General features: G+C 35.2%; 1 protein-coding gene across 1 annotated transcript; it reads left to right on the forward strand.

Annotated features, from left to right (window-relative positions):
• Positions 1-9,654: 9,654 nt before the first annotated feature.
• LOC107638922 (stilbene synthase 3-like) lies at positions 9,655-11,465 on the forward strand. Its single transcript, XM_016342318.3, has 2 exons — positions 9,655-9,930; positions 10,257-11,465. Exons 1-2 carry the CDS (start codon positions 9,753-9,755, stop codon positions 11,246-11,248), a joined length of 1,170 nt encoding a protein of 389 aa, XP_016197804.1. The 5' UTR covers positions 9,655-9,752; the 3' UTR covers positions 11,249-11,465.
• The last annotated feature ends 9,102 nt before the right edge of the window (positions 11,466-20,567 follow it).

The raw sequence follows: 20,567 nt of genomic DNA on the forward strand, positions 1-20,567 counted from the left end.
TTTCTCCCATACAAAGCCTCATACGGAGCCATTCCGATGCTCGCATGGTAACTATTATTGTATGCAAACTCTACTAACGGCATATACCGATCCCAACTCGCCGGTTGGTCCAAAACACAAGCTCTCAACATATCCTCTAGTGTTTGGATCGTCCTCTCGGATTGACCATCTGTTTGAGGATGGTACGCTGTACTCAAGCTTAATCGAGTTCCAAAAGCTTTCTGAAATGCACCCCAGAACCTCGAAGTGAAACGAGGATCTCTATCAGAGATTATAGTAGCAGGTACACCATGGAGTCTCACAATCTCCTTTATGTATAACCGAGCTAGCTCCTCAAGGGTGTAAGTCATCCGAACGGGTAAAAAGTGAGCTGACTTCGTCAGTCGGTCCACGATCACCCAGATAGCATCAAAACCAGTCCTAGTCCTTGGCAATCCCGACACAAAGTCCATTGCAATACTTTCCCACTTCCATTGCGGAACCTCTAAGGGTTGCAACATCCCGGAAGGTCTTTGATGTTCAATCTTTACCTTTTGACAAGTTAAGCACTTTGAAACATATTCCGCCACATCATTCTTCATACCCGGCCACCAAAACATCGCCTTTAAATCATGGTACATATTAGTACTCCCCGGGTGAATGGAGAATCCGCTTTTGTGTGCCTCCTTTAAGATATCTTGCCTCAAAGTGCCAACATCCGGCACAATGATCCTACCCTTGAATCTCCATAATCCATCTTTTTCTTCCGACACTCTCCACTGTTTTCCTTGCTCGATAGCCGGTAACACCTTCCATAACGCTTCATCATTTTCATGAGCCTTTAGGAGTTCGGACTTAAAGTCACTCGAGATTTCTAATCGGCTCAAACACAAGGTTCCAGATACTTCTCGAGCACCAATTTTTAGACTCTTGAATCCCTTGAGCAACTTCTCCTCTTGAAGCATCATCCAAGACGCATATAACGACTTTCGACTTAACGCATCCGCCACTATATTTGCCTTTCCAGGATGGTAATTTAACTCAAAGTCATAGTCTTTCAACAATTCCATCCACCTCCTTTGCCTCATATTAAGCTCTTTCTGATCAAAGAGGTATTTCAAGCTCTTGTGATCGGAGAAGACTTGGAACTTAACCCCATAGAGATAATGCCTCAACACCTTCAAGGCAAACACAACCGCAGCGAGTTCCAAATCGTGCGTAGGATAACTAACTTCGTGAGGTCTCAACTGTCGTGAGGCATACGCCACCACATTATGATGCTGCATCAGCACGCACCCTAGGCCCTTTAACGATGCATCACAGTACACCTCAAAAGGCTCGTTCGGCTCAGGTAACACTAACACAGGTGCAGTGGTCAACTTTTTCTTCAATGTCTGAAAGCTCTCCTCGCACTCAGGAGTCCAAACAAATGGAATGTCTTTGCGAGTTAACTTTGTCAACGGCAAAGCTAATTGCGAAAAGCCTTTGATGAACCTTCGGTAATAGCCAGCTAAACCCAGAAAACTCCTTATCTCAGTTACTGTGGTTGGTTGCTTCCAATCCATCACAGCTTCTACCTTGGTTGGATCTATGGCTATTCCCTTCTTACTCACCACGTGACCTAAAAACTTCACCTCACTCTTCCAGAACTCACACTTAGACAGTTTCGCATAGAGTTTCTTCTCCTTTAAAATCTGCAACACGGTCCGCAAGTGTTCCGCATGCTCTTCTTCAGTCTTGGAGTAAATTAGTATATCGTCAATGAAGACAACCACGAATTTATCCAGAAACGGACGGAACACTCTATTCATGTAATCCATGAATACTGCAGGAGCGTTCGTCAACCCAAAGGACATTACAGTGTACTCGTAATGACCATAACGAGTCCTGAAAGCGGTCTTAGGGATATCCTCACCCCTCACCCTTATCTGGTGATAACCGGATCGCAAATCGATCTTAGAGAAAACCCCAGCTCCTTGTAATTGATCCATGAGATCATCAATCCTCGGCAATGGGTACTTATTCTTTATGGTGACCTTGTTCAGCTGCCTGTAATCCACACAGAGTCGCATACTTCCATCTTTCTTCTTTACCAGTAACACTGGAGCACCCCACGGGGAAACACTTGGTCGGATAAAGTTCTTACCCAACAATTCCTCTAACTGAGACTTTAGCTCGGCCATCTCTAACGGTGACATCCTATAAGGAGCACTTGAGATTGGTCCCGCCCCAGGCACCAATTCAATAGCAAACTCGACCTCTCGGTTAGGTGGAAATTCCTCAACATCATCGGGAAACACTTCCGAAAACTCACACATTACCGGAATCTGATCCAACCTTTGATCATCACCCGAAACACCCGCAGTTAACAACAGGATACCCTGACATTCGGTTCCAGAACAATTCACCATCATTGAATTCAAGTAATAATTATTCACCACAACCGGCCCTTCTGTATCCTCCGGCATAAAGTACACCGACTTGGTAGAACAATCAAGCAGGACATGGTTTTCGGATAACCAGTCCAATCCCAAGATAAGATCAAGACCGATCATCGGTAAGCAGATTAGATTATGGACAAAATCACGCTGCTTGAACCTAAACGAAACTTTCGGGCATCCTAGTCTAGTTACCATGGCTTCATGGGTAGCATTATACACTTTTAAGTCATAACCTAAGGTTACGATCTTCAACCCTAACTCATGGGCTTTCTCAAATGCAATGAATGAATGCGATGCTCCCGAATCAAATAAAGCATTTAAAGTTTGACCAGCCATTTCACAGTTACCTCGAATGAGTGTCTCGGATCCCTCTGCACCCACAGCTGAGGTGGTGAACACCCGACCAGTCTGTTGTGCTTTCCCAGCACCTTGCTTTTGCTTCTCTGGACAACTTGCGGCTTTATGCCCCGCCTTTCCACAATTGTAGCACAAACCCCATCCGGCCTTGCATGGTACTCCCGGATGGTGACTCCCACACCTAGTACAAGCTTGATCATTCTGAGGCTGCTTCCCAAACCTTTTCCCTTGGGAGTAGTTGTTGTTGGGCCTCCTAAAAGAACCTCCCCTCTTGAAAGGCGGACCTCTAGGTGCAAAGCTCTTCCCTCGGTTCTGTAAAAATGATCCTTTGTGACTTCCTTTCTCAGCGGTTGCCCTCTTCACACACTCTTCAGCAACCCTACACTTGTTCACCAACTCGGAGAAAGTCCTAATCTCCATTGGTCCCACTGAACTGAAAATATCGCTCCGGAGTCCTCCTTCGTACTTAACTTAACACACTTCCATTCCTCATATTCCACCGGAGTCCCTTGACACATACGAGAGAATCTGAACAGCTCCTCAAACTTGTCAGTATACTCAGATACGGACATAGTACCCTGCTTCAGCTGCAACAATTCAAGCTCCTTGGCCGTCCTAGAAGAAGTCGGAAAGTACTTCTTATAGAACTCCTCTTGGAAGACATTCCAGGTGATATAATCATCACCCTGCTGCAGGAGGCGTCGGATTTCTTGCCACCAATGCGACGCTTCCCCAGTGAGCAAATAGGTAGCGAACTCTACACGCTGCCCTTCAGGTACCACCTGCGCTTGCAGTGCTCGTTCCATGGCTTGAAACCATGTATCGGCTTCAGTCGGGCTAGTAGTTCCCTTGAACTTCGGTGGATTAACCTTCAAAAAGTTCGCCAGTGTCATCGGACCCTGAACTCCACCTCCGTCATTACCATGGTTGTTCATCTGTTGACCAAGAGCCTCAGCAGTGGCTTGCATAGCAGCAGCCATGTTCTCCAACGCAGTCATAAAGTTCACCGGGTCATTAGGATTAGTCTCCGGTGCACGAGCAATCGTATGTCCTCTCCCACGGCCTCTACCGCGTCCACGAGGCGCCATCTGGTACCTATACACACCAAACAATCAATATTAAGTTGATCAGTCTCAATATCGGAAGTCTAGTGCTTCAAAGTCCCAAATGCATGCTCATGAACGTTTATGCCAATTATATCAAGCAGATATACTAGTAGCACATAACACACACACAGAGAATGCACAGAAGCATAGTCAGTCCATTCCTCAGGCTCTACAGGAACGAACTGCTCTGATACCATAATGTAACACCCTACCATACAAAGTCTTATGCTTAAGTCATAATTCAGAGATGGCAAGGTATTACGACCTCTAAAACAAAAATTTAGTACGTATAGTAGTATGAATAATTAATTATAACTAGGAGCCTTTGTAGAAAAAGGGGGTAAACAAAAACCGTAACTCGAACGGGCAACACTCCGATCGATAACGTAACGAACCGGGATAAGCTAACGCGAGATCATATATATAAAGAGTGTCAAAAACAAGAATATCAAGACTCAAAACCTGGCTGCGCAGAGAACCGGTCCGAGCATAGCAATATATACATATGATAAAATAAGGAAACCCCAAAGGAAACCCAAAGGGACACAAATACAGAAAACCTATTCTCCAAAAATCCCCTCTAGAAGGAGTCATCACAGTTTGTATTATTTAATGGAGATAAAAGTATCTAAACAAGATATATAACCCAAAACAGAGTCCCGAGAACAAAGGATCTTCGCTAATCCAGAAGTCTCCAGCATGCCTCAACAAGAAGCCTCGCGTCCTGCATCTGAAAACCACGAAATCCGCATAGGTGAGAACCAGAGGTCCCTAGCACAGTAACAGCTTCCACATATATAATACATAATAATAGAGGAAAGCCGAAGGCAATCCTAGAGCTTCCTCCAGATAATATCAAAGCTTATAAACAAGCTAAACCGTAAGTGGCAACTGACTAAAGATTCTTCAGTCTAACTAATACTTCCCTTTTCAATTCCTTCAGACCTCCCAACCACCAGCAGGAGTATAATATAGCAAACACAGTTATATCAGACAAGAGATTTACAAATAGGAACAGATAAGGCATTTAGACAATTAGCAAGTAATATGCAGTCAAATAGGCAATCTCAAACAATTCATGTAGTATGCTTATGATGCATGCCTGTCCCTAGTGGCTGATGATATCATCTGTTGGTTATAGAGCCAACCCGACAAGTCCTGGTAGCTAACCATTGGACTGTCCCTTTGTCGTGCATCCCCAACTCGAGTTATACTCATCATAAACTTGATCATAATCATGATCCATATCCATCACCCTCACTGGTGAATATTTACGGGGGCGAGCTCATCCGGGCCTTTCACAGTGCCCGGCCACACTTACGACATAGGGTCAAAAGAGCTTCGAGTCTCAACCTGGAGCACGTGGTGGCTAGCCACTGCTACTACCCAGGGAAACCCTCATCTCCAATGGTGGAAGTGCCAACATTCACAATTCATTCAACAGCATATATGCATTTATACTTAGCCATAAACATGGCTCCGCCGCCACACGGCATAATCCAGCCATCCGGCTCACGGTTAAATCCATAACCAGCCAATTCATTAACAATTATGGCCATTCGGCCCATGGCATAACAAGCACTTCCACCGCCATCCTCCATATCTCACATAATCATCTTTGATCCTCATGGATCATTCATTTTTCCCTTGCTTCACTCGCAAGTTACCACATTCACTAGCCCTTTTCCTCATGCTAGGCATATCATAATGATTTAAGACATAAGTGGTGAGATTGGAGGCTTAGAAGTATGAAGTTTGGCTTTTAAAACTCAAAAATCAACTTTGGGATGAAAACAGGGCCACGCGTACGCGCACTCCACGCGCACGCGTGGATGATGCTTTCTCGAAGAACGGCGCATACGCGCCAAGTGCGCCTACGCGCGAGGGGTCATTCTGCTAAAAATTTTCTAAGTTAAAAGCTGCAGAATTCACAGATTCAACCCCCAATCTTCCGACGGTCATAACTCTCTCATTTTAAATCATTTTTCACCCGTTCTTCGAACGGCATGGACATCCCGGATCCAATTTCATTTCTAAACAGATTTGGCACAAATCAAAGATCCGTAGTTCAAGTTATGTCCCGTCAAAGTATGCCCAAAAACCATATTTTCATTCAAAACCACAAAGTGCCATTTTCAAAACAAGCCACTTTCAACTCTTTTCAAAATCAATTAAAACATGCCAATTTCATCCCTTTTCTTTGAAATCAATCAAAGTGTACCAAATTCAACAACAAGCCATCCTCAACTCACGCATTGACATTTTACCAAAATTCTCAAAACTACCTCCAACCATTTTAACACTTCTCAATCAAAAGGCCAAAGGATAAACACAATATTATGTCATACATCCTTCTCATCCCAATTTCTAACAATATCAATTTCCAATCAACCATCATTATACATAATCATCATACTCACCAACAATATGGCACCACCCATCAATTCAACCTCAATCATTCATCAAGCATATATCACAACATGCATTTTCTCACATATCACACAATCAAGGCATCAATATTCATAATCACACATATGATCACATCATATATCTCAACCATTCCACAACATCATCAATTCAATGCCTATCTTAGGGCCTCTAGCCTAAGTATTTCCTACCACATTACATATTAGATACGGGAAACCGAAACCATACCTTAGCCAATTTCCCAAGCTCAACCGGAGCACTTCCAAACCACTTGTCCACAAGCTCTCAAGGTATCAACACCTCCAAGAGCAGATTTTATCACACAAAACCCTCTTCCAAGCTTTCCAAAATTACCAATCAAGCTCCAATATTCACATATACACAACCTAAGCCACAATCATCATACCCATACACAACATCTCAATGCCCAAACCTCATAGAACAACAAATTACACTAGGGTTGAGAATATTACCACACCCAAGGTCCAAAGAGACAAGATTAACCTTCTCTTTCAAGAGAGTTGGGTCCTATAACATCAAAGAACCCAAAATCTCAACATTTTTACTCATGAAACTCGAAATCAAGGGCTGGAATTTCGAACAGTAAAACGTGGCTTACCTCAAGATTAATTGTATGGGTTTTGTAGAGCTCTCCGCGGTGAACGCGTGGCCGCAAACGGAGCGGCAATCGGAGCTCTAGATCAAAAGTTATGGTGGTTTGAAGATCAAGTGAGAGATAGAACTTGAGAGAGTGTTCTTCCCTCCATGACCTCTCTCTTTCAGCGTGTATTAGTGTTGTGTGAGGAGAGAGAGTGCTGAAAACTAGGGTTTTGGTTTAGTTATGTTGGGCCAAGGGCCCACTTTGGGTCCGGTTGGACCGGTTTGGCCCGTTCGGTCCAATCTTGGTCCGATTTCCATAAAATTGGTACCGAAATTCTCGTCTCAATTTCCTCTATCATATTAAGCCATAAAAATATCATTTTTGGCTTTCTAGAATAAATTCTCATATATGGGTTAATTAGCCGTTAATTAACCGGGTCTTACAATTGAGATCAAACTGGATTTGTCAAAATTGATATTTAACCCCGACATCAATTTGAAGCACCGTAGAAGCCTCTTGTAGTTTTTAATAGTCTCCTCCTCTGGCGAATAGAACAACATAGTGTCATCGGCAAACTAGAGATATGACAATTCTATATTGTCTCTCCTAATGAATAATGGAGATATCCGTCGTTTCTAACTGCCACTTCAATAATCTATGTAGGACATCAACAAGTACAAACAAGAAAGGAGATAGATGATCATCTTATCTCAAACCTCTTTCCATTTTGAACGGTTTTGCTGGTGAAACATTTATCAACACTGTCATAGAAGATGTGCTGACTCACTCCATAACCCACTTTCTCCACCTATATCCAAAACCCATTTTCTACAGAACAATGTTCACAAAACTCCACTTGATCCTATCATATGCCTTTTGAAAATTCAGCTTGATTATAGCGCTTCTTTTTTTTTATTATTTTAAGCCAATGTACAATTGAGATTTAAAGAATGCTTTTCTTTTTTTACTAACCTTGAGGACAAAATTCTTTAAATAGGGGGAGTATTGTTACGACCCAATTAATATTTGGTCGCTTAATTAGTTGATTAGTACATTAGAATTTGTTAGAAATATATATAAAAGTATTGAGTCATTATATTATTGTATATGAAAAAAATTAATGAATTGGTGAATTTCTTAAAACTCTTTGGATAGTACTAACTTATCTCGAATAGAGTTGCAACGTTTTCTAATTCTTTACTTTTTTGTAATTTTTTATTAATTTATATTTTATTATAAAACATCTATCTAATAATAAATATAAAATAATATAGTCAATTATGTTATTTGTTTAATTTGGTCAAGCAAGACTAATTAATTAATTAATAAAAAAGTATGGGTAAACAATAATATTGTTGAACAATGTAAACAATGAGGTTAAAAAAGTAAATTAATCCAAAATTTAATTAGTGGCACGAGTAATTAATATCTAATAGTAACCAAATTTAGGATCTATTATTCATACAACAATACTAGGGAACCAAGAGGGTACCAGCCAAATGCCTTTGGGTGAATCTAAAACCTCTACGTGGATGGTACTTATGCTAGGCATTAGGATGTTTCTTCTGCTAAGTATCAGAATGTTTCTTTTTCATACTAAATGGATGTTCTTTTATATATTTTATAAATTTTTTTATACACTAAGAATCAGGATTGTTGGAAGTTCCGTGATCCCTACCCCTATTTCTCCAACGTATCATTCAGAATTTTAATTTGGGGTGAGAAACAATTAATATCAAATATTATAAATTAAAAATAAATAAAATTAATTATAAATTAATTAAATTGTTTACTTTTGGCTGATCACCTCTTGATTCCATATACTTTTCTTTATTCATATTGTTCAAGAAAGTCATTAATTATGTAACATAACCCTTAATTAATACCAGACTCATATATGGTGGTAGACTCCGATCCATTGTCATCCACCAAAATCCTTATAACTAACATGTTCAATTTCAATAATGAAATTTATATAAAAAAAAATGATAGGACCACTGATAAATATATAATAAGTACTAGTTAATTAATAAGCAACACACGAACATTTTTGTTTGGAAAAGATTTCAACATGACATGGATAAATGGTACTAATGAAGCAATAAGTGATTCCAAACTACCTATTGCATCTATTCAAATAGCCGTCACATATATAAAATCTTATGTTCCCCTAATAGCATTTCTGATGAGATAGCGTACTAAAAGTTGCTATAGTATGATACAATAAAAAATTAAAGGAAAATTTTCACAAACAAATAAAAAAAAATAAAACACACATTAAATAACAAATACTATATTCTACCACGTACAAACAAATAACAAATATTATTAGAAATATAATTATTTATATTTTTTTATGAACTTAAATTTAAAAAAAATGATATCATAAAAAATATTATATTTTGGCAAGAAAAAAAAATAGATACTACATAAATCACTAAAGAATTAAGCCAACAATCTGAGCCGCCATCCACATACAATAATGACAATATCATGAATTATACTAAAAGTACACAAATATATATGTACCATGATACATGATCATAGTCAAAGTAAGACAATAAAACAACGAAGAAGTCAGAATACATCTGCTGACGGTTTGAATCCAGGAGCATTATTACGAGTTTACTATACTTTTAGTTGTTGAGCACGTTTTATATATATGTTCCAATAATTCCTCCATTTAATTCCACTTATGCCCCTAATCTGATCGATGCATATAAATATCCCCCCTCTCCGTGCCTAATTCTTCACCAAAATACCAAACACATAGCTAATAAGCTTTGCTATCCCAAAGAACATAGCGAAGCTTTGCTATCCAAAAAACACATCTAAGAAAAGATGGTGTCTGTGAGTGAGATCCGCAACGTTCAAAGAGCAGAAGGCCCTGCAACTGTATTGGCAATTGGCACAGCAAATCCATCAAATTGTGTTGATCAGAGTACATATGCTGATTACTATTTCAGAGTAACTAATAGCGAGCACATGACTGATCTCAAGAAGAAATTTCAGCGCATTTGTATGTATTTTTATTAACTGTTTTAGCTTTATTTTATTTAATATTTATTAAGAAAAAAATTATCATTTTACTTTTATATTAATTAAAATGCAAAATTAACATATTATACAATATATCATATTCACCGTTTGATATTAACAGTAATAACTACTCAATAATAATATTACTTTTATAATTACAAATTTGGATAAATTATATATTCAAATGGTACTTAAAGATTTAAGTCACTTCGAAAATAACTCAAGAATAATATTATTGCTATATATTTCATTTTCTAGACTTTATCAAAGGTAATGATGGATACGAATTACACATTATTATTTCAGGTGAAAGAACACAGATTAAGAATAGACATATGTACTTAACGGAAGAGATACTGAAAGAGAATCCTAACATGTGTGCATACAAGGCACCGTCGTTGGATGCAAGGGAAGATATGATGATCAGGGAGGTACCAAGGGTTGGAAAAGAGGCTGCAACCAAGGCCATCAAAGAATGGGGACAGCCAATGTCTAAAATCACACATTTGATCTTCTGCACCACCAGCGGTGTTGCATTGCCTGGCGTTGATTACGAACTCATCGTACTCTTAGGGCTCGACCCATGCGTCAAGAGGTACATGATGTACCACCAAGGTTGCTTCGCTGGCGGTACTGTTCTTCGTTTGGCTAAGGACTTGGCTGAAAACAATAAGGATGCTCGTGTTCTTATCGTTTGTTCTGAGAATACCGCAGTCACTTTCCGTGGTCCTAGTGAGACAGACATGGATAGTCTTGTAGGACAAGCATTGTTTGCGGATGGAGCTGCTGCGATTATCATTGGTTCTGATCCTGTGCCAGAGGTTGAGAAGCCTATCTTTGAGATTGTTTCGACCGATCAAAAGCTCGTCCCTGGTAGCCATGGAGCTATCGGTGGTCTCCTTCGTGAAGTTGGGCTTACATTCTATCTTAACAAGAGTGTTCCAGATATTATTTCGCAAAATATCAACGACGCACTCAGTAAAGCTTTTGATCCACTGGGCATATCTGATTATAACTCAATATTTTGGATTGCACACCCTGGTGGACGTGCAATTTTAGACCAGGTTGAACAGAAGGTGAACTTGAAACCAGAAAAAATGAAAGCTACTAGAGATGTGCTTAGCAATTATGGTAATATGTCAAGTGCATGTGTGTTCTTCATCATGGATTTGATGAGGAAGAAGTCTCTTGAAGAAGGACTTAAAACCACAGGTGAAGGACTTGATTGGGGTGTACTTTTTGGTTTTGGTCCTGGTCTCACCATTGAAACCGTTGTTCTTCGCAGTGTGGCCATCTAATACACTTAATTATATATCTATCTCTGAAAATATATTATTGCATTATTTTTTAATAGTTTTTTTGGCTCCAAAATAAGGTCTTGATTGGCCCTTATATTATTAATTGAGAGAAAAGTTAGACAAAGTTGTTTATAGTTATTTGTTTATGCGAAGATTCAACATCAAAACTTGTAACTGTTAGTAAAGTATAAATCAAATTCTTTTCTTTTGAGCAACATGTCACATTCCAATATATATTTGGGTTGCATTTTCATCTAAAAACAATTATAAGCACCTTCGTATGAGGATCCATTTATAATAAAGTAAAAAAGTATTAGCTATGATAGTATTACCCCCAACCCTTGCCTCTACTCCATCTTCTCTTACCCTTACATACACCGAACTCATTTTGCATTTTGTCATCCCTAGTTATTGCAAAGCCGCAAATTCGCAGATTGACGATGTTGTCTTTAATTTGGAAGACATTATTGTTATTGGTTGTTATTGTTGCTGCTAGTGGCTATGGTGGGGTTGATGGCAGCGACACTTCTAAAGTTCTAATGATGAGGCAAAGATGGCAATGAGACTGCTAACTATAGTGTATGAATAGAAATAAAAAACAAAAATGTATATACTTTTTTTAATTTTATGAAATATGAATAGAAATAAAAAACAAAAATGATCCGATTTGAATCGTAATTGGTACTTAATAGAAAGTATCTCTTAACAAGGCTATTAACAATTAATTTATTCTTCTTTTTATAAAATAACAAGAGGTAAAATTAAAATTATTTATATTTAATTTATTATCATTAAAAACAAATAAATGATCACTAAAAATAATTTTTTTTAGTGGTGAAGCCACACATGTGTTATTATTATTATTATTATTATTATTATTATTATTATATTATTATTATTATTATTATTATTATTATTATTATTTAGACTCCACATTTAATATTATTTTATTTTTCTTTCTTCAGCCAACGACCCCCCAATTTCTTTCATTTTTCAAGGTATTGCAAACAAAATTCAGGAAAAAATTGGGGTTGGAATAATTAATGTAAGTCACATTAGCAAATTTGATGTACTAGTTCGATTCAACAAAATTTTGGGAGATCAATTTGATTTATACGTGAATTTTTTTTCTACAATATCCTCTAATTCAGCAAACTAATTAAGGATTAATTCGTTATAGATTTGAGCTTTATTTAAATTTTGTCACTGGTCAACAGATCACTGCAAGCACAAGGCGAAATTCAAATTCTTAACATTTATTTAAGCAAATGAGGGAGCTAAACACTCCATTAATCCAAGTTGATTTTTACAATTATAATTTGATAAACTATTTTGACCGTTTAGCCATAAAAAGTTATACAATGTATTGTTGCATTTACATTAATGTACTTGTTAATCTATTTTTTTTTCTAAAATTCAACGTGTGCAAGTTTTACTTATGAATATATGAATAACATATTTTGAGAAAAAAGTATCCACAGAAAATTTTCACCATCCTTTTATATATATGTATATATTAGTGTAATGTTTTTATTAATCCGTTTTTTTTTTCCAAAATTCAACATGGGCAACAACAACACCCTTGTAGCAGCATCAACTTAAACTATTTGACATCACACAGAAGTGGATCATGGCGAAGGAGAAGTGACATACTCTAGTTCCTCAGGATCTCCACATTTATAATGATACTTAAACTCAAGAAATATCAATTTAAATTTCTAATCGGCCCTCAAAGTATCAACACTCGTCGTTACAATGACGATTTAGAACCAATTTAGCAAAGCCGTCTCATTTTTCATTATTGGAAAGAAAGATTTCTCCAAATCTTGGTTGGCACTTCTCCCTCAACTTGTCAATCACCTTCAATTTGACGGCGGCAAAGTAGACATTGTCATGGTTAGGGATGGCAAACTGGCAATGGATAGAATAGGGTTTAAACCCAACGTTAACTCTACCCACAAGTTAAATTTGTTATTAAAACTCAATTCTACCTTATTCGAGGGTATTAGAACCTATCTGCAGGTTTTCACAAATATGCAATATTATTATATAACCTAATGAACATACAAATTAAAAATTCAATACAAACAACACAATAATACAACAAACAATACAATTGTCCCATAAACAACATAACCATTAAATATTCAATTCTACATAAAAATCTTTGCTTAAATTAATAATATAAACAAATAAAATATTGTGATATAATGTTTTATTTATATATCACTAAAATAGAATTAATTTTTATAAAAACAAAAACTTAAATTATCAATTGATGATCTTGGCTTAATGGTAAAGATCTTTTGTACTAAGAGGTTCTTGTTTTAACACCATTCTATAACATATTTTTATAACATATACATATATAGGGTGCGGGTTGGTCGGGTAGGGTTGAGACTCAACCCGCACCCTACCTAACCCGCGTTCAAATCCACTCTGCATTCAACCCTACCTGCAGCGGATCGAGTTGGGTAGGGTCGGGTACCCGCGGGTATGGTGCATACTGCCACCCTTGGTCATGGTGGGTTTGGGCCAAGGATCGAAAAATTGGTAGATGGTGCAAGGAGTTTTTAAGTTGTGGTTGAAAAAGAGAGTGATGATTGCGGAAGTAGTCAACACAGGTGAGTGGGTTAGCACTACAAGAAAAAAGGCTTGTCGCCTCACTTTTTTTCTTGTCATGCTTTAAAAACGTAGTCAAAAGAGGTCAATGGTCACACTTTTATGAAGGTGGCAATTGATTTAGAGATTTAGCCATGCTTTTTTTTGTCAAGCTTTAAAAACGTGGCTAAAAAGGATCAACTGCCACGCTTTTATGAGGATGTCGGTTTATTAAAGATTTGGCCATGCTTCAAAAGCGTGGCCGAAAGGACTTTATTACCCCTCCTATATAAAGTTAGAATACCCTAATTTTTCTCATCCTTATTGCGCCTCCCTCCCTTACCAAAGCTCTCCCTCTCACTCTCAACATACACTCAAACACTTTCTGACTTACCGCCGATCACTGCCTCCTTCACCCACCTCACCACCGTTCTCCATGCGCCCTTGTTCACGCAAAAAATATATGTTCAGTACTTCTCCTCCAGGAACTTTCTATTATCATTGGCTCACTATTTTTTTGTCTTTATTTTTTATTTTTTTCTTTTAAATCTATAGGCTAAAGTAGAAAATCTTATAAATAAGGAGCACCAGTTAGACGAGCAAATAAGGTTTCAGTGTCCTCTGCTGATTCTACTAAACCCTAAACATTTGTCATACTTGTCTGCTATCTTTTTAACTAATGCTTAATCTTTATTACAATGAGATGCGAGAAAGATTAAAAGGTCTTAGTGAAGATGAAAACACTCAAAGGTAGTAAAATTCTCTCTTGTACTTGTTCTCTTTTCTAGTTTTTCCTTATTAATCAGTATCATCATCTAAATATAGCTATATGCCCAGAGTTGATTTTTTATTATTGTTGCATTAGTTACTTTTTTAAATTTATTTATATTTTTACACTCATTATGCTAAATTTGTGAACCATTGAATTTATGTAGGTCAGAGAGCATTTAAAAATAATCACCATATGACTGATGAGGTGAGTTTGGTGATATTAACAGTTCTTTTCTTTTTGAAGTCATATAAAATTTCCCCAACTATGCTAAAGGGGTTGGTTAGGAGACAAAGGAATGTTTCTTGCAAATGTTTTACATTCTACAATAACGTTATGGGAAATTGGTTGTTTTATGCCCAATATTCAAAGTTATAAGGTTATCGTGGGACTTATTTTTAGCTAAATGCTACTGTATTTGAAATTAATATAATCTTAAATTTTTCAGGAGTTTCTGATCACGTTTTGATGAACCTTTTGCAATGTAGACATTGTCCTGCATCTCCTATCCCTAAGTTTTTGTCTTTTATCCTTACTCTGTTCAATTATAAATCAATATGGGATTCTAAATAATGGTTATTGCATGACCAGGTGGTCCTGGATGATAAAATTAACAGTGTTGTGCGAGTTCTTTCTGGTGGCATGAAGAGGAAATTGTCTCTTGGAGTTGCATTAATAGGGAACAATAAAGTAGTATGCATATAAAAAACACTTGCTCTATTTTTGTATTCATATATTGACAAAAAATTGGAATCCCTTGGTCTTACCTGGCATGTTATAATTCTTGATGAACCTCCCAGCGGAATGGATCCATACTCAATGCGTTTGACTTCATAGTTAATACAAAAATTTAAGAAGGGAAGGATAATCTTACTAACAACTCATTCAATGGATGAATTAGATGAACTAGATAATCGGATAGCTATCATGGCCAATGGTTTTCTGAAATGCCGAGGAAGGTTTAATTTACTTCTCACTTTCTCCAATTACACCGTCCATTTGAAAGCTAGTGATTGAAATGGAACATGAGGATCAATGACAAAATTTATATATGCAGATTAAGTTGTGTATATATGTATATATTTTATTATATGCCTTTATCCACTTTGTACTTTCCTTTCTCAACTAGGTTAATTTCTTTTTCTACTATCCTCTCATGGTGCGCATACGCGTGCATGTGCACCGACACCCATGTGTGTGCACTGTTTGCCTATTTTAAATTTCATATTAGGCAACTCATTAAATTTTATGAGCAGTTACTTTCTAAATTTCCAGTTTTTTTGTTATTTTCCTATGATGACTTGATTTCTAGTGGCAAAATTGGTGGAAATTTAGTTTTAACTTTTGAATGCACATCTAGGTATCATGATTGTATTATGCATTTTTTTCTCCTCTTATTTATAGTTTTTTTTATAGCTTACTTTCTTGAAGCATCATTATGGAGTTGGTTATAGTCTAACTCTTGTAAAGGTTTGTTCTATCCCGATAACTTCCTCTTCAATTCATTCAGGTGCTGATGTTTCATGGTGAAAATGCTCTATTTATTCATGTATTTTCAGTTTTTCATTTTTCTTTAATTCTTGTCCTTTCAGTAAGCTCCTGTTGCTTCTATAACTAGTGATATAGTATATCATCATGTTCCCTCAGCAACATGTGTAAGCGAGGTAATCTCTCATAGTATAGCTATTTACAATTCACTTTAATATCAGTCTGATGAACTTAATACTCATATATGAATAGTAGGCAATCAATAGTCTTCTTTATATCACTTTAAAGGGAGAAAAAGTGGCTTACTTTTATCATATATCAAACTTATTCAGATAATTCATTACCTTGGACATGAATAAACTAACTTTATCATGGTGATTATTAATTATCACTCTAAGTTTGGTGACTTCATATTTAGCTTTACAGTAAAAAGGAAAGAAACCTAATGCAGTGAAAGAAGAGAGTATGAAAGGAAGAGGATAAGAAATCTCAAGAAGGAGAGAGCAAAATTTAAAACATAGGTCTAACCTTAGAGATTGAGCCATGGTTCATGTTACAGGGCACCCGAATATGTTTTAGGAAAAGAATAAATACATAGGTCCTAGCCTTAGAGATTAGCCAGGTAACAAGATATGTTCATATTTTTGCATATCTAGGCACGAAAATGCCCCAAAAGAATGCACTACTAGAATATCTAAGTACGAAAAAACTACTCAATATCATATGTTGTCCAAAGATGGAAAAGTTCGCTTGAAATATCTGTCATTCTTTTTCCGCCACAAATGCTGAAAGTGAAGAGATGAGGTGTAAAAAAGGTAAACGTGAAAAACTTACATAGAATAGGTTGAATAGGTCTTTCCCAGCTCTGGCAGCATTCGAATATGGATGCAAGCCATACATGCTTTAAGATTGAACCTGGTTTCCTCTCTTTCATTATTTTTAATAGTTAATTTTATTAAGGAGTTAGTTACCTATATCATTTGAAATGCACAAAAGCAAAAAGGAAAAATGGTAAGGTAGTTGGTTTTATGTTGGATTTCATATAAACAGTGCTTTGGTTATGGATAATCAAGTTCAAACTCAATTAAAAAATACTTCCTTTTCATACATTGTTTTTAAATATGTTTTGCATGACGTTATGATGATTGATTCTATTTATTTAATTCTGCCTTGCTGGATATGCATTTGCAGGTGGAACTAAGATTTTCTTTAGGCTTCCCCTAGCATCTTCATAAGCTTTTGAGGGGGTGTTTTAGGAAAATTGAAGGTTGCATGAAAAAACCACTTTTGAACATGGAAATAAGCGATAACAGGGCTGCTATGGTGGCTAGAGTAGTCGCGCGGTGAAAGCTGTTCACAACAGAATGGATGGACAATTTTGTGATACTAATATCTAAGAATTAGGTTATTAGCTTTTTGTGATGGAATTGTAAATTTTCCTTTTACTAATTCTGAGTACTTATTTCTTAAGGTGTCACCTCGAATAGCAAAAGCTTGCTGGAAGTTGATCATAGTCATGGCTTTTCTTTTCTTCTTTTTCAAATGTTTGTAACATGTACATACCATGTAAATCAAATCAATGAAAAATGAATCTTTTAACATCTCTTTTGTATGAAAGCAGGTTTATTTTGTATTAGAAAAATCTAAAAAAAAATTCTACCCATACTAGTATTTTTTTTTTAAATTTGATATGGATGTAGCCATGATTTAAAAGCGTGGCTGTATGTCTCTTATCGGCACGCTTTTAAAGTGTAACCAAAGCCAAACCAATGGGCATGCTTCTAAAAGCGTGGCTATATGTATGTACACTTTTCGGTACGTTTTAAAAGAGTGGCTATAGAATTATACATACGGCCACGTTTTTAAACATGCCAATAGATAAAAGCGTGGCAAAAAATAAAGCTTGCCGATAAATCAACAAAAATGTGACGATAGAGCAACCAACACGTTTGCAGATGTGATCCTTTTAAAAACGTGCCGATAGTTCAAAAAGCGTGGCGAAAAGCTATCGCTACGCTTTTTTGCACTTTTTGACATGCTTTAAAAGCATGGAAAAGACTAAATTTCTTGTAGTGTAGTGATGATGTCAACGAAGGGATCAGGGTTATTCTCATTCAAGTTAACACTAAAAGAAGCTTTTGGAATAGTGACCAAATTTAGTAGAATATCAACGTGGTTTATCCTTAAAATTAATCCTAAAGGGGTATTTTAGTTTTTTTTTTTAAAATAAAATTCAAAGTTTCACTTTCTAAATCATTTAAAGTATATTCGTTCTAAAATTGTATTTTAGTCTTTTATAATTAATCTTAAAAGAGGTATTTTATTAATATTTATAAATTAACCAAACTTATATTTTAGACTTTTAATTTTATAATCAAATTCAAATTACTAATGTCCAGTACAATTAAAGAACCCTAATTCTAAAAAAAAAATTTTATCTTTTCAAAATTAGCTCAAACATGGTATTTTAGTCCTTTTAAAGTTAAATTTAAATTTCTATTTTATAATATAAATTAAATAACTTTAATTTTAAAAGGGTATTTTAGTCTTTTATAATCAAATTTTAATTTTGAATACAGAACCTTAATCTTAAAGAGAGTATTTTATTTCTTTTAAAATTTAAAGAGTATTTTATGAGTCTTCTATATTCAATTATGTTTTGCGTGACATGCTATATATCTTAATCAAATATGGTTACCGCCATCTTAGTAAATTCATCTACTAAACTCATCTAATATAGTCAATTAAATAAGACCAGCAGACTCATATATGGTGGTAGACTCCACTCTCATTCACCAAACTCCTCACACACCCAGTCCAACTACATCATGTTTAATTTTAATAATGAAATTTATTTAAAAGTGATAACATCACTTATAAAGACAGGATACTTTTATTACATGGAGGATATTTTGCGTGGGTACAAATTTAGTTTGATTTAGTACAGGTACATATGTTAGCGTTTTCATCTTTTATGGATACAAATGGTCATTTATTTTTGGATCGGAAAAAAATAATAACATAGTTTTGTGAATAGGTACTATAAATATATAAAGAAATAAACCCGTATAAGTATATTGTAAACATTTTCCATTCGCTAAATAATTGATAAAAATTAATATTCGAGAAAATACCTAAATATTAATATTATATATGTAATCATTAGTGTATTAATTAATGTGTTATTCATTAAATATATAGAATAACAATAAGGAAGCCACTCAGACAAAGATACTTATAATATCTTTTTTTTTTAAATATTTTTTAATAATTAAAATTTAATACATATAATCGATTAAACTGTATTATTTTTGTCAAATTTAGATCAAACAAATTGATTTGGCCAAAAAATCGATAAACTAAACCTTGAACCGACCTAAATTAATATTCTTTTATTTTAGAAAATGACTACAATAATCCTATTATAGAAAATGACTAAAATATTCTTATTATATATGTAAATATATTAATTTTTAAAATCCTAAATCTAACCTTATAACGGCATAAAGAAAAGAAAAGGATTAGAATTTAGATTTTTAAAATTTATATAAATATAAAATAATAATAATAATATTAAGAGTATTTTAGTCATTTTTTATAATAGGGATATTGTAGTTATTTTTATAAAAAGAAAAATTAATTTAGACCGGTTCAAAGTATAGTTTATCGATTTTTTGGCCAAATCAAAATATCTGATCTAATTTTGATAAAAATAACCTGATTTAATAAATTATATGTATTGAATTTTAATTACTTAAAAATATCTTAAAAAAAAAAGATATTTTAAGCGTCTTTATTTGAGTGACTTTCTAACAATAAATATGATATATATTAGCCTAGATGGTAATTAAGTGTTTTACACTCTCTAAATTTTAAGAGGTCTTATATTTTAGTTTTAGAATTAACAAAATATTATTTTATATACATTATATATAATAAAAGATATCTTAGAAAATAAAACATAGAAGTAAAATTTAGAAAGCACAACTTTCTTTTAATAAATTTATATACTAAAGATATTTTAAGAATAAAAGATTATACACTAAATATGTTTACATTTATATTATATATAATAAAAAATAGATAACAGATAATAAATAATAGATAATTGAAAGCATAAATAATATACAAATAAAATTAAAATATAAAAAATAGAAGGCAATAAAAAATTTCTCCAATAAATCACTGAATAAGAGAGTGATGTCCCCTAATAGAAATTTCCTCCCCGAGCCTCCAAATTATTGGTCCAGAATTGCAGCGGGTTTATCCTTTCAAAGTCAGAGAACATCGTTTTCGAAGTTATTCTTTGAGAACATCATTTTTGAAGTTAACTAAATAAATAATAATCGTTGTCACTATCACGACACTTTTGAGTTGAGCACGTTTTCTATATCCATTTAATTCCACATATGTCCCTACTCTCAAGCATATAAATATCCCCCACCCCCTGCCTAAGTCTTC

The sequence above is a fragment of the Arachis ipaensis genome, chromosome B4 (assembly GCF_059453495.1).
Source record: "Arachis ipaensis isolate K30076 ecotype BB chromosome B4, ASM5945349v1, whole genome shotgun sequence".
Classification (NCBI taxonomy): domain Eukaryota; kingdom Viridiplantae; phylum Streptophyta; class Magnoliopsida; order Fabales; family Fabaceae; genus Arachis; species Arachis ipaensis.